This window comes from Falco punctatus (assembly GCF_963210335.1).
Source record: "Falco punctatus genome assembly, chromosome: 8".
Taxonomy (NCBI): domain Eukaryota; kingdom Metazoa; phylum Chordata; class Aves; order Falconiformes; family Falconidae; genus Falco; species Falco punctatus.
The window spans coordinates 4,200,960-4,215,519 of record NC_137588.1 but is presented as its reverse complement, the minus strand read 5'-3'; the positions used below and the strand labels follow the sequence as shown (position 1 = coordinate 4,215,519).

The following is a 14,560-nucleotide window of genomic DNA, read 5'->3' as shown; positions in this document are numbered from 1 at the left end:
ATCCTAACTTAGCGTGACATGAGAATTGGCAGCCAGGAAAGGAGGACGGGTGTGGATCCTGTAGTTATGCAAAATTGTATTATTAGGTTTAGATATTTACAGAGAAAACTTATACTTCTCTTTTGATAAATACCAACAAAGAGAAAATGAGGATTCACTTTTCATCTGAAGTTTCAAATGGAAACATTAGTCTCATCTGCTAATATTACTGTCGTTGTTGTTCTCTTCCATTTTGCTGAGGTCTTCCATATTATGGTTTACAGCAAATCATCTGATTTGGGCTGGCTTCTTCGCATGATGCTAAATTTAAGCAAACAGAGGAAATTAAACTTTCATTCTGAACAGGTGAATATTTTCTCTGAATGCTGATGACATTTCCCTGAGAGAAAACCTTCCTACCACTGCTGAGCATGCACCCTCTCTACTCCAGAGGCACCTGTTGTGATAGTATCTTACTAGACCATTAAGAAAAACAGGCATTTCTGCAAAAATGATTTATAGATTACAGCGTGCAGAGTTTAGACCCTCCAGCCAAACATTAAAACAGCTTCAAATATCTGTTAAGATGGATGAAACAGTGGCTGGGAAAACACAGGATTTGGTTCTGTAAGCTATAAGATCATGGAGAAACTTTAAGATATGTATTATGACACCTTAAAATACATGTGCATTTTAAAAGAACACCAAACAGCTGTCAGTTTTAGCATCTGGAATTTACTGCTTTTCCTGAGAAGAATGAACAAATCTAGATCAGAGGGTCATTCTTTCAGTTTTCTTCCCATTTTTCACTTTCCCAAAACTTAGATAATTTTCCTGTGGGCTGCTCCATCACAAAGTAGATCACTCCCAACCACAGTAGTATTGACCAACTTGCTTTTCATGTGTCAAAGGTCTCTATATACTCTGCACATCTATAAATGAATACTATATATGCACTACTGGAGTATTCTGACTCTTCGGTGATTACATTAGAGGATTAGGTATTAGTGACTGTTAGTCTCTACTTGTAATGTACAAGGAAGGGCTGTGCAACCTTTAGAAAGTCAGTCAGGGTTTTACCTGGTGATTTCCTGGTTTTCAAGGTGACCTTGAAAAGGACTTGAGTAGGTTTTAGTGCTTTCTAATTGTGAAAAAGCACTTCAGAATTTGGTTGTGTTTTCCCTGCTTTTCTCTCTCTCTCTCTCTCTTTTTTTTTTTTTCTTTAAACAATGAAAAACATCAGCTGGATTTTTTCTTGTTCCTGCTGTAAAAGCCCTGCTCGAGCATTTTAACTGTATACAAGAACAGCTTTACTTGGAGGCATGGAACTGTTGACTAGTATGACTATTGCTGTATTTGTTGAAGTTGAATGAATATTTTAAAAAGCTGATGGAAGGGAGATGGGACATGGAAAGAAGGGAAACAGGATTACAAATTCAAGCAAAAATACATTACCTTCCCTGTGGTTCATTTGATATGCTTATTTTACTGTCTGATACCCAGCATCTGTCTAGATAAGCAGATATCTCATCTTTCATGTAATTAAGAAACAGGGAGAAAAAAACTTTTTCTATAATTTTATTTTTGAAAGAAAGAAACCTTTGGTATAGTTGTGTATCTCAAAGAAATGTGTGGGTGGGAAGGCATAACCATACACGCTTACTTCCCGTTTTCACCTTCAAATATGACAAACAACATTTTGCCTTGATTTGTTTTCTACCTTTGTTTATGCATCCAGGCACAAAGACTAATGAAGACAGTGCTAGAATACAAAGAAAGAGTCAGTCTTTGTGTTACTCTGATGTAAGTAAAGTGCTTGGGAGTTTTTTGAAAGCCTGTATATAAACAGGCAGTATTCTTACTAAAAAAAATCTCTTTCTACTGGAAAGATGGCTCTGTTTTATCTAGGTCTTTAAAAGGAAGTACCTGTGACACTATCTATTTAGACTGCTCTCATTAGACTTTTATTTTTAGATTTCCCCTTCCCCCTCTCAAATTACATGAGAGAACTTAAAGGCAACCTCATTGTTTTAGACAGCTCCTATGATGTGTGGGAAGTCCTAATACATAGGTCTGTAGTGTTGTACTTCTGCTTTTCTCATATCGCAAAATGTGTAACATCCAAAAGATCATAGCTTTTTTTTAGGGCATGTGCAACCAAACTGTAATAGGCAAAGCTGTGAAACCATAGTGAATGAGCTGTGAAGGCAGAAATCTTTTTTCCATCCCCCAGCTTGCCCCCAAATCCCACTGCTGAGTCGCTCACAGCAGACACTAAAACCAGTCAAGGAATGATCTATCGGAACAGCAGGTTTCTAAGCAGGTAGGGTGAGATACAGCTGCAAAAAATACATGGCTGTGGATCTCATCATCAGACAGTAAAGCTGTGCAGCCAGGGGGACTAATAACGTAGCAATGCTTCCTATTTAAATGAGGTTTATTTCAGAAGAAATAAAAGTACAGTGCTCCCTATGAAAAAGGGTAAAACAGCAGAGGAGGGAGAGAACAGATATTTTTTTTAACGCCACCCCCTAATCTTCTGGCCAGGAAGATGTGCGTATTATCAGCTAATCTCTCAGGCAGATGTTTGATTGCAACTGGGCCCTTAATACTCCAGAATGAACAAAGCGCAGAAGAGGTTGTTTAGTTTGTTTGCTTGTATTTTTACTTCTACTTGTAAGTTAACTCATATTCATTCTACAAAACCAAACTGAAAACGTTTATAAACTTAGACTCGCATTCTTTAAATAATAAATAGGAATGCAAAAATATTTTACTTCTAATAAGTTAACCTTTTTTCAGTCTTGTATTAATCATTTTTAAAAAATGTTTATTAGCCGCTGTTCAGTCACCAGCCTGCAATTGCTAACAGCAGACAGGTAGCTGCTTTAGCATACAGATTTCTGTGCGGGATTTCCCATCTGTATGACAAAATTTTTTGTAAACAGCTTTAATGGTTGAACTGGAAAGCTCACTGGGGGAAAGATGCTTATATAAAAAAATCAATCTGAATTGTATTAGCAGGACACACTGGTTCAAAATGCATTTCCTGCTATAATTTGGTGCTTTGTTGATCTGGTGGGTTACATGAGCGCTAAATACATGTAAATAACATTTTGAAATGGATCTGCTGTGGTGTATTAGAAACTTTCTCTCTTTTGTTCCATTCTCACCCTGTTGTAAGCCTTAACAGGAAACTGCAACTCAAACATCAATGGCTATGTTTCCATTCCTTGCAACTGTTTCTCACCACAATACTTATTAGAATTGTTTGTTTAGTGCCAACTGGAATGTCCTATTTCAGGTCTAATGCTATTTTGTCCATTTTCTTTGATGTATTGAAATAATTTTAGGATCCCTTATGCATGTTACGCTGCTGGTACGGTGACTTGCAAAAACAGTCACCTGAAGTAAAAAGGCTTTATATGTTCATTTTTGTTCTATCTGAAGAAGCAGAAAGGCGTTCAATTCTCGTTACAGATGGAAACAAACTGGGCAATATAACCAAGAACATGAAACAGAACCAGGAACACACTACCATGTTACTGTTTTAAGTAGCACTGGGTAAAGTCAGATGCTGTTGGTTTGTACTACTTAGAAACAAGGGGAATTTTCTATGGAAAGAAGTGCCGTAATGTTAATATATGTTGATTAAGACGACAGAAGATACTTTCAGATGCTATTTCAGATCTTTCCATAAGAAAGTAGGACTGTGTAGGAGAAAGAAATACAACTCAAGTATTATTTCCCAGCTCCACATTGTAACTATAGTGCTTCCAAAGCTCATTTTTATATAACTGGTTGGTGTGAATCAGCAAATCTGGTGATTCTGCCTGACCTTTCCCTTTGAAAGCACAGTCCCCAGGGTGTTAATGGTGTGCACACAGATCTGCTCGCTCAGATCCTCCCCTCATCTTAGGCTCTAGCAGGGCTAGTGAGCAGGTAAAGTTCACCAATACCTGAGAATCTGCTGTGAGTATTAAATTAATATCATGAATATACATAATTTACAGCAAATTGTTCCCCAGAGCACATAGTATACTCATTAACTCAGGCTTCAATGGTAATGAGCAGAGCAGCCCTTCTTATTATTCCTGAAATCTGTTATTTCACTTTTATAAAGGAAGATTTATGTAATCAGATTTTCCCCTGAATACCGTAAACAGTGATGTGACACAGATGCATGTTGCCATTAATGAGAAGGGATTGCTTTCAGAAGTTATCTTGAGAGCAGAGTATAAATGAGAGCTTCAATTATGAGAAGGACGTTTCTAGGAATTTCTGCCTTTCCCCGACGCAGCTGTCACGCACCCATTGCAGTGCACAGCACAGCACAGCCAGCGGCTCCTCAGCTCCCGGGAGCCCACCTGAGCCATGCACGGGCCAGGCTGCATCCCGCAGAGCTATGCCTTGGCTAGCAGGTACCTGCTGAGCCCTCCAAATTTCCAGCTCGGAGCTGGAGGGGGAAGAACATCCCCGAGATGAACATCCCTGGATTACCTGTGGATCCACAGGCAATCGCCTGCCAGCACCATGCCTAAACAGAGCGGTGGGGCACTGGGATATGGTGGCCACCTCTGATCCCCAGGCTACTCTGAGCCCTCGCTGCCTTGGCTCCCCTGGCGCACTGCAGCCTGGCTGCTCTCCCCTAACCACACATTTTGGCATGTGAGTCAGGAACACGGACAGTGTGTGTCTTACATGAGTGTCTCTATTTCACCAGTTGTCTTTGTGTACTCAACCTACTCTCGTATTGCACAGGAGCTTTACATCAGGGACAGGCATGCTCTCATTTAAAAACATTTCTTGTGAAAACTAAGATGTCATTGTTCATGGGCTAAGATCATGTAGACTGTTGCATCTGCAATTTTGTTCCTAGAAGTGCTAGGCAGCTCATCTGAACTTAACATCTGCCCTCTACATTTTGTTGGCATGGCAACAGCACAAACCATCTCCTTGTGACTAATCTGCTTTGCTTTTCTCCATCTAGGCTTTAAGCAGCAGAAAGAACCACAGACATAGTTTTCCCCCTCTTTCTCCCACTGCCTCCAAATATTTTCTCTCCTCATCCCTTTCCAGAACTGCTGCTGCTGGTGGGGGCGCAGGAGTTCTGTAGGAAGATGGACAGGGAATTTAACCTTAGCAGGTGACTGTGCTGTACTGTGTCTAACCGAAGAGCACAACAACAAAAGGATGCTCTGTTATAGAAATAAATTCAATTTAGTGACTAGAGAAGTAATAATAATGTAAGAAGTAAACATGAAGAATTTTAACCTAAAACACTGACTCTGATTTTAATATGTGCATTTACACCAGATCAATGTCAAGAAGCACCGTTTCAATGAAAGCAAGAAATAGAGAAGCAAATTACTACTGATGGCTAGCAATAACATCAGCAGCTAAGCTAAGTTTCTCAGCCCTGTTTTCAAGTGCTTATAACTTTGTCAAATTGCGTGGTTTTGCTGGTCAGTGTTTCCTTTTGCCTCAATCAAGATTATTTTGGGAATGTCAGCGGTCTAAGCAGAAATGCCACGTTCCATAGTTATTTCTCTAATGGTGGGAGAATAGGGATGGTCCTGTGGCCTAAAAGCGAGGGTGCCAGGCAGACCCATCTTCCCACTGAGGCTTCTACTCCTACCCTTCACAATGCTTAAGATTGCACAGAGCTTTGTATTGCAAGTTTGAGGCGGGTAAGTTCTCACTTCTTCCAGTGTTATTTTCACGGAGCAACTAAGATGTTTACATAAAGATGTTGCAGGTGAAGCTCAGGATAGAAAGTTTTCTCCATTTTATAACAAAAATGAAGCCCGGGGAGATCTTTGAGATGGGGTGTGCTTGGCTGTAGTGCTGGCAACTCATAGGCATAATCCTCTCTAGATTCATTAACAGCACCAGGAATCTTGATTCTAACGAGTCCTTTGCTGTCTAGCAAACAGCTGCACAAGCCATTTGTAAAGTGTGCGTTGCTTCCTCTTCTACGGCGGCTCTTCACTAACGATCTAGTTGTATTTCTAATTAAACACTAGTTCCTCATTTTGCCTTTTGTGAAGAACTACAGATTGCTTTTGAATGGCTTTTGTGTGTTCTCTAATTTTAATTATTTTATTATTGCTATTGTCATAATATTTAGGGACCTATACCACAGCTCAACGTACTACTCCACATACTTAGTAATAAATGTTGGTTTCCAGCATTATCTATTTTCACAAGTATTATTTAATATTTAAACAAAATTTGGTTCAAAATAATGAACAACCATTGCACTTAGATCATGTATTGAGGTTGACCAGCTTTGTGTGTGTGTGTGCATGCTGTACATGTGCCTGTACATCTGTGTGTGTGGTATAGAGGGGAAGGAAGAGGAGTGAACTGTGAAATTTCAAAGAAGTGCTTGCGCTAGAGAGCAAAGCAAAGATAAAGGTGGGCTCATGGTAACTAACCTTCAGAGAAAATCAAACCAACACTGTTTGCAGAGTCACTAGAAATGACAAGATGTTTGCAAAGGCAGCTTCCTCTCTTATTTAGGAACCCAGTCCTCCGTCCATCAAAGTTGGTGAAAAATCTCACTAGATTTACAGCACACCTTTCCAGTCTCCCTTTCTCTAGGTAGGATGTTGATACAACAGGGACCATGGTGCTGTACTGTGTACATCAGTCACCTTTTGCTGCTGTTGTGTCACGGAACTGTCACAAGCCAGCTCAAGCTGCAAGAGTTAGGTATCTGCAAATGCATCCAGCTGTGGGTGAGGAGCCAAATGCTCAGTTCCAAGCTTCTCATGTATTCAGCAATAAAATATAATCAGTGAGGCATTAAAAAAAATTAGCCCCATAATTACATAATTTGCATAGTCAAATTATAGGACGTTACAGCTTGATACTGTCCATACTATGTGTCATGTACAGTTCATAGTCCATTAATAATACTTGACAGTTAATAACAAGGATAGGATGTCAGCTGATTACCACTACTATAGTGGTTTTTTTCCTGATGTACTTACCTAACCAATAAAGAAATAATTTTAACAGCTGAAACTCAAGCGACTGCCTGTGCAGCTCTATACAACATGCAGCCCATGCTTTGGCTGAAAATGCATTTATCATCAATGTTCTAAAAATTAGAAGTTGTAACATAATATTTTGCACAAAAATCAAAAACACTGTTGTGTCAGATTTTTTTAAGACATACTTTAAGTTATTTGCCTTATCCATAATAACAATAGTAACAACACTGTTTTAAGAGTCTGGTCCTACTTCAGCCTATAGAAATTATTTTGGAAATTAGAATAGACGGTGGCTGATAGCGCTAAAGGTCATAAGAAATCAGGAAAAGCTCTAATAGTGAAAGTGCAGTTCAGCATCTGGTGGTTCTCATGTCTGTTTTGAAACTGAATGAGTAGGTTTTTATCTGAATACAGGTTATACTGTCTTGATGTAACGGAGAAAGGCCAACTTTATCAGTGTGGAGAGAGCTGTTGTATTTAATTTTTTTTGTTGAGCTGGAAACATTTTACTGCAAAGCTCAAGACTCAGATCCTTTTTAACAAGCAGTGTAATTCCAGCATCACACCTGTTCTCTCAAGAAGTTCATTATGCTTTAGACTGCAAACCTACAGACCTTGGCACCCCAAGGGAGCAGAGAGACCATGCTGCTTGAGAAAGCTTGCCAAGTCAGGGCCTTACAGTGCTACAGGGTGATGGGGAAAATAAGTTGGTGCACCTCACAACTTGTGCAGCATTTCTTTTCTGAGCCAGCAATCAAGCGAAATGATGGGTTAGACTGCTCCACATGGACCTTTACTGTTGTTTTATCTAGAGAAGTAAAAGATCAGCTCTGATGCTGGCGCTGCTGCAATTAGTATATGGTGACTGTAACCTAGCTATACAGTTGTAGGGGGGGTGGGGCTTGGCTGAAAATTTTGGCTTGTTCTGGAATTGTGGCTCAGATCCTTGCCACCTGAGAAACCACTTGATCAGGAATCACTTAAAATTCCCTTTCTCTTTTTTTTTTTTTAATTAGCCTCCTTTGCTTCATGCTCTTTGGAAATATATAATAGAATTTCCAAACTTAAGTCCAAACAGGACTTTAATGAAATGAGTTTTGTTCTGGCCATTTTCATGCTGGCTATTACGTAAACTTATGTGCATGTGCCCAAGGCTTGATTACATATGCCAAATTTCACAGAGCATTCAGAGTTGCCTCTTCAAGTTTTGGTAAAAATATTAGAATAAAACAAATGGTGTGAAGAGACGAAGGACCAGTGAGAGATTTTAATTTTGTACAGCCTATAGGTAAATATATAGAAGTCCTTCTGCATGTGCACATTGTGATGGTATAACCATACATGCACAATCTTTTAAGCCAGGAATACACCAGTGCAACTGCTTATTTCAGTGCCCTGAAATGCTCTTTCCATGTGTATGCTGCTGTGGCAGATTACTTTTAATAAGGCGATACAGCTCTGTCTCAGCTCTGCTGTGGTAAAGTGTGACAAGACCATGACAGAAATAACAGGATTAACCTTTCTCTAGTTAACTCCAAAAGCAGTTAAGTAAATCTGGTGTGTCTGAGCAGTACTGAAATTATGGATAGTGCTGCTATACAAACCAGAAAAGAAACAAAAAACAACTTTAATTTTTAAGTTACATGAGACTGCTTACATAACACTGGAAGAAATCGTGGTAGTGATGGAAATATTGTCACATTTTTAAGAGGCCACCATTAGGGATAAACAATAGAAAGACATACAGCCATAAAGAGAACAAAATATTTGGCATGGTCATGCTAAGATTTTCCAGACCAGTGTGTGTATGCATATATGTATGTATATATCTCAAATAGAGAAAATGTTTTACAAGCCATATAATTGTCATTTAAGTACTTATGGAAAACACCATCAAAGAAGAGAAAACCCAAACTTTCATTAAATTCAGATGTGTATCTGTTTTATGCAGCAGACAGAGAGATGTCAGGAAGTAGGTGACTAATGAAGTGGGACTCTGAGAATCCTCGCATTAGATAAACAATTATTAGAGAAACATTCAGCTAATCAAAATAAGTATCATTTTGCAGAAGCCTAACGGAAAATCCTTTAAACCATTCATAACAAATAATCCCACCTGCGCATAAAATAGCACACATGCTAATGATTTACAGGGTTTTCTTTTTCAGGGTGCTTTAAGCCCCAAATATGCATTTTTATTCCATAAATATCTGTATGTGTCTGAAAGGTGATAATTACATTTGTACAAAACAGGAACGTCCATAAGCACTACATAGTCTTATTTTTCAAGAACTCAGTGGAACATAGGTACACACAGAGCTAAGAAGTCACAGCACCTGTATCTCAGCAGCGTGCATTAAAATGTGAATTATTGTTCCACAAAGTAACAGATACTGGAATTATTATTTTGAATTATCTTGTTGAAGGCTTGGTCTTCCCATAGCTGCTTAGAGTCCATAGCAATCAGGACTGCTCTGAGCTGTGCTCAGGAACAAACCATGTTCAACAGAGGTTGGACACTACCTTTAGAAACCAGTAAGAGTGTGCAATTTGTCATCTGAAGTAACGACTCACCTGCAGCAGCTTCCTGATTCTTTTCAGGTTGTGTATCAAGAGAAGGTTCTTCTCCTGGGAAACCCGGTCCAGCTGTTCATCCACTTGTATTAGCAAATTCTGTAAAAGGATCGTTGCCATTGCTTCATTGTTGGATGCAGCCTCCCTAAAGAATCCACAAATGAGAACCACACGTTTAAAATGTTGTGTCGATCTATCTGTACAGAAAATTACAATCTGTTCAGAAATCTAGGCAGAAAAAAAGCCTTTAAATATATAGCGACTTGCATATAGTTAGAGGTTTGTGAATGATTGGTTTTATGATCCTTTTATTTATATTCAAGTAGATATGCAGCTATAAAGACAGGGTGAGGATGTTCTTAGTGTGCAGCTATGGAGTCAGCCAGAGGGGAGACAACCAGCGTTTTCTAGTCTCTGGTCTGGTCAATATTTAAGCATTTTTAGCCCACTTCTCAAAGGAAATGGGGCTTACACATACAGTCCTTCTTGCTCTGTCAGTCACACAGATATAACTTCTGAATTTGTTGCCCAGTTTCAGACAAAGTTGACACTGGGCTTGAAGTCTAAAAGATAGTATGTTCTTACAAATTTCACAGAAAACTGGCAGGTTGGTAGAGGAGAGTAATCCAAATTAGCGCCTCCACTGAGGAAAATGGCAGTAATAACTTTGCTCCAGGAGGCAACAGCCAGATGGCCAGTCAGCAGATATATTTCTTCACACCAGGCACCAGATGAGCCTTCACTCAGCCAAACTATTTGGGGATACAGGAAGACTCTGACTACTGGTGAAGGGTATGCAGGACACAAAGGCACACAAAACCAGGCTTTACTGGTTCTTCTGTTTATGGAACAGCTTGGCACATGAAGGGCAATAACATTAGCAAGCTAAATAGAGGAAGATAGACTTTGGACTATATGTCATCCTTGTCCTTGGGATATTCTCTCTCCTTGCCCTGCAAGTGGCAGATGCCTATTTGAGAGATGCCTGCTAAATACGGCAAAAAGGAGACTTTAAAGTTTTCCCATGTTCCTACAGCCCCACAAACACCGAGCTATAAACTGTAAGGAAAGATCACATTCCTCGGCAGATATTTTTTTGTTTAATTGCAATAGTCCTTCAATAGTCTTGTGGATTTAGCTTGAAAATTGAGATGTCTCTTTCTGCTACAGTGAATATAAACTTTTTTTTGCATTTAGTTTGGAGTTTTCTTAAGATAAAACTCGTGCATAAATTCACCTCATAGAGAACAGTTCCTGCAAATAGCTTGCTTGTTCCCCAAAATTATATATCCAGCTTTAAGTGCAGTTTTGGACAAGTGAATAATTTTATGCTGCAAGAGGTAAATGTATAACATTTCCATTGAAAAATAACTTACGTTACTTTTTTCTATGAAAAAACTGTAATACCATTAATTTGCTAAACCATTATTATTGGATTTTCTTTAGGAGTAAGTTCAAATGAAACCTCATCTCCAGACACTCCTTAAATTTAAACTCCAACAGTTCAACGTGCTAAATCCATAACTAGTGGGATACTATACTTGAAGTGCAGATGCCTGCGCAGTTGACAAAGAAGCACCCTAAAATCTGCCAGATAATGAAAGAATTGTTCATGACTGAAATCATAAGAGAGGGAATAAATTTAATCCTACCAATCTTGGCTTTCTATCCATTGTGCTAGTAGGTGCCGGATTTCCATGGGGAAGTTATCATCATAGAACTGGTCTACCTGCTCCAGAAACTTTATTTCCAGTTGCTGAACTTGACTCCATTGGGACATACTGCAAAAGAAAAGATGAAACGTGTTTGCCATTGAAAGGTCATGAATGAATGATCCAATGAGTATAAATCACTTATTTTCATTGTAGTTCTCATTACATACTTTAATGTTCCTGTTTATTCTGTCTTTCACAGCAGATGGTACTTGATTAAAGTTAGTTGTCAAAGGGAAGGGTGCGAACAGTGAGCAAGACTGTTAAAAGAAATACTAGCTCTCACACTTGATTGGGCACCTCTGCCAGTTTCCTTCCGTAATGCAAATGTTTTGGGGTACTGTATGACACTTAGAAAGCAAGGAGAGTTACACAGCATCACTCATTAAGAGAGGCATCTTAGGGCTGTACTCTTCAAATCCAAGTAAAACTATTCTTATGGTAGTAGAAAGCAATCAATTTGTTCTCTTAGTGAATTTATATCACTCAAATTTTTCCTAAAGCCATTAACGGCTGCATGTTACTGTGCTGTTCCTAGAGCCCCACATTCTCTGTTTTGAGAACAAACGTTTTACAGCCTGAATTGTTGATCTAGTACTTCTTTTCCATTTTTAATTGCCATAGAATTCTGAGAGTTGAAGAAAAAAAAATTGGGAAGTGTAAAGTTAGATGAAACCTGTAAGACAAGCAAGATTAGCATCACCCAATGACAGGCTCTGAAATTCTTACTGAAAAAAACCTATCCCGAGTAAGTTTTGGCTGTTTACTGAGATTCTGGAGTTAGAAGCTTGGTTGTTCCAGATTTTAGGTGGGCTGAATTAGTATCTGCTCCACTCTGTGGGCTAAAAGGATCGTTTTGGGTGTGCAGGCTCTCCATATAGACACCTCAGCCCAAGTGACTGACTCCCTACTTAGGAGAACATTACCTTCTGGAGGCCTGCACTCTAGGGTTGTGCCGCCTCATCATTAACCCCACTGGTGAACCCACCGTTTTCATGGTGATTTTTTCAATGCAGGAAAGACTACAGCTAAAACATTGCCTCAGGGCATGCTACGCCAGGCTGTAATTCTAGATGTGGCACAAGGATAAAAAGTCAACAGTAGGGTGGAAAACAGGCCATCGTGGATGAGCAGAGAAGAGGGATGCCCTAGGGTCTGTGCCCTGGGATCCTGGTCCTCAAGTGGGCTCTGCCCACACCCTGATCCCATACCAGAGGCTGTCTTCCCATTTGTTAGAATGTTTGTTTGTGTTAAGTCTACAGAAAATCCAGTCATGGGCTAAAGATTGTACTGCAGTGGGTCAACATATTATATCTGCTTGAATATTTTTGACAGAATTTTTTCCTGAAAAAAAAAGAATTTCATCAAAATTGATGTTTTTCTAGAAAGCTGACCTTTTTATAAACAGCTTTCCTATTTCCAGCTCTGAATTACAGTTTCAGAATGTCAACAGTTTAAAGTAGAGAACTTTAAACTTTTTCATCTTTTAATGCTGTGGTCTTTCATTTTGTGGTTCCTTAAGTCAGAGGAAAAAACATAAAAAGACAAAGTATCCCAAGGTGTAGTGGAGTCATGAGTACTCACTCATGCAAAAGTGAGATTGGCAGGTTTTAGTTTCTCCTTAACCAAGGCTGGATGGGATGATTCTGTGTGTGGTATGAAGGGCACTGTATGTAACGTCAGTGGAAATGTGCCCAGTGATATTTCCCTCCTCTTTATTACTTCCGTTCAGAGAGGAAAAAATATTGCCTGAACATTTACTTTGTTTCTTGAAATTGCTGAGGAGTAACGCACAGGAGTGTTTCGCTATCTCTGTTGCTATATTGATAGTCACAAACAATCACAGACCTTATTTCCTGAGATGCATACAAGGAACCAGATCATGAGGTGTTAGTAACTCATGCTCAGAAAAAGAAGAAATTAAGATTTTTAAGCCTGTTCAATTTCAGCAGGACTTTTTATTGCAATTCCTGGTGAATCCTGGTGATTAGGACATTCTAAAAAGATTAGTAAGAAAACTTAATATTATTACCTAAAGAAAAAAAAAAAAAGCAAAGCAAGATTTTGTCCAGGCTGCAACCCCCTTAGGCCTTCTATGTAACATGCGGGGATGCTCACAGGCATGAACGCTTGCAGGGCACATGGCTATGGCTTGTAAACGGGATTTTTGTAGCGCTCGGTACAATACATGCCCACATGTGTTTTCCTTTTGCACAAAAGCAGCCACACGAGTAGCTAAGATAGCTGTGGTTTGTTGTGGCTCGTCCCTGAAAGCAACTAGCCCAGGGGTGTGTGACAGCGGGTATGGAGCGTTGGGAGGCCGAGTGCTTGCCCAAAGGCTGCCGGTGTTGTCCAGGAGCCTCTAACGCGACCACATGTAGAACCACAGCCTGGCTGGTGGGAAGGGACCTCCCAGACCATCCAGTCCCAACCCCTGCCCTGGGCAAGGCCACCTGCCACCAGAGCAGGCTGCTCCCAGCCCTGTTCCACTTGACCCCCCCAGGGCCGGGGCTGCTCGGGGCAGCCTGCCCCAGCGCCTCACGCCCTCACGGGGAAGATCTCCTTCCTCATCTCGGATCTAGGTCTCCCCTCTTCCAGCTTGAAGGTGAATCTCTACCGGCGCCACCTGAGCGCCGCCCGAGCACCGCCCGGCCCGCCGGCAGGGTCCCGCTCCGCCTCCCCCAGCGCCTGCCCCGGCAGGCCGGCCCGCTGCCCCCGCCCCGCGGCCCGGCCCCGCCGCACCCCACCTGCCTGAGCCGCGGGTGCGGGCCCTGCCTGCTGCCGGCGGCGTCCCGGGCGGCCCTGCCTCCCTCCGCCCGCCGCCGCGCCGCGCTTTATGCCGCGCCCGCCCCGCCGCTGCGGCTTTCCTGTGCGTCAGCCCCGGGCCGGCCTCCGCGCCGGGGAACGGCCTTGAGAGCGGCGGGGCCGGCGGTCACCCACCGCCGCGCCTGAGCGCCGCAGCTGCGCGGGTGGGCACCTCTTGGGATGGTGACCCCGCCACCCCCCTGGGCAGCCTCACCGCCCTTTCGGTGGAGAAATGTTCCCTCACACCCAACCTAAACCTCCCCTGGCGCTGCTTGAGGCCGTTTCCCCTTGTCCTGCCGCTCGTTCCCGGGGAGAAGGGACCGACCCCCCCTCGCTCCGGACACGCTCCCGCCCCTCCGCGTCCCCCCTGCCGTGAGGGGCCCGAAGCTGCCCCGGGGCTCGAGGGGCGGCCGCCCCGGTGCCCAGCGCAGGGCACGGTCCCTGCCCCGGCCCTGCCGGCCACGCCGCTCCGGACACCGGCCAGGGCGC

General features: G+C 41.7%; 1 protein-coding gene across 5 annotated transcripts in view; it reads right to left on the bottom strand.

Moving 5' to 3' along the window:
- The window catches only part of STAT4 (signal transducer and activator of transcription 4), a 44,209-nt gene extending 30,036 nt beyond the window's left edge, over window positions 1-14,173 (bottom strand). For 2 of the 5 annotated variants that reach the window (XM_080399922.1, XM_080399921.1), the window contains exons 1-3: window positions 14,014-14,162; window positions 11,207-11,335; window positions 9,555-9,699 (exon numbers count right to left, since the gene is read on the bottom strand). In XM_080399922.1, the coding sequence (XP_080256048.1) occupies window positions 9,555-9,699; window positions 11,207-11,334 (273 nt within the window). In that variant the 5' untranslated portion in view covers window position 11,335; window positions 14,014-14,162. Of the gene's footprint in view, window positions 1-9,554; window positions 9,700-11,206; window positions 11,336-11,436; window positions 11,531-14,013 lie in introns of those variants that run through there. The other 3 variants (XM_080399919.1, XM_080399923.1, XM_080399920.1) reach the window with 3 other exon arrangements.
- Window positions 14,174-14,560: the final 387 nt, after the last annotated feature.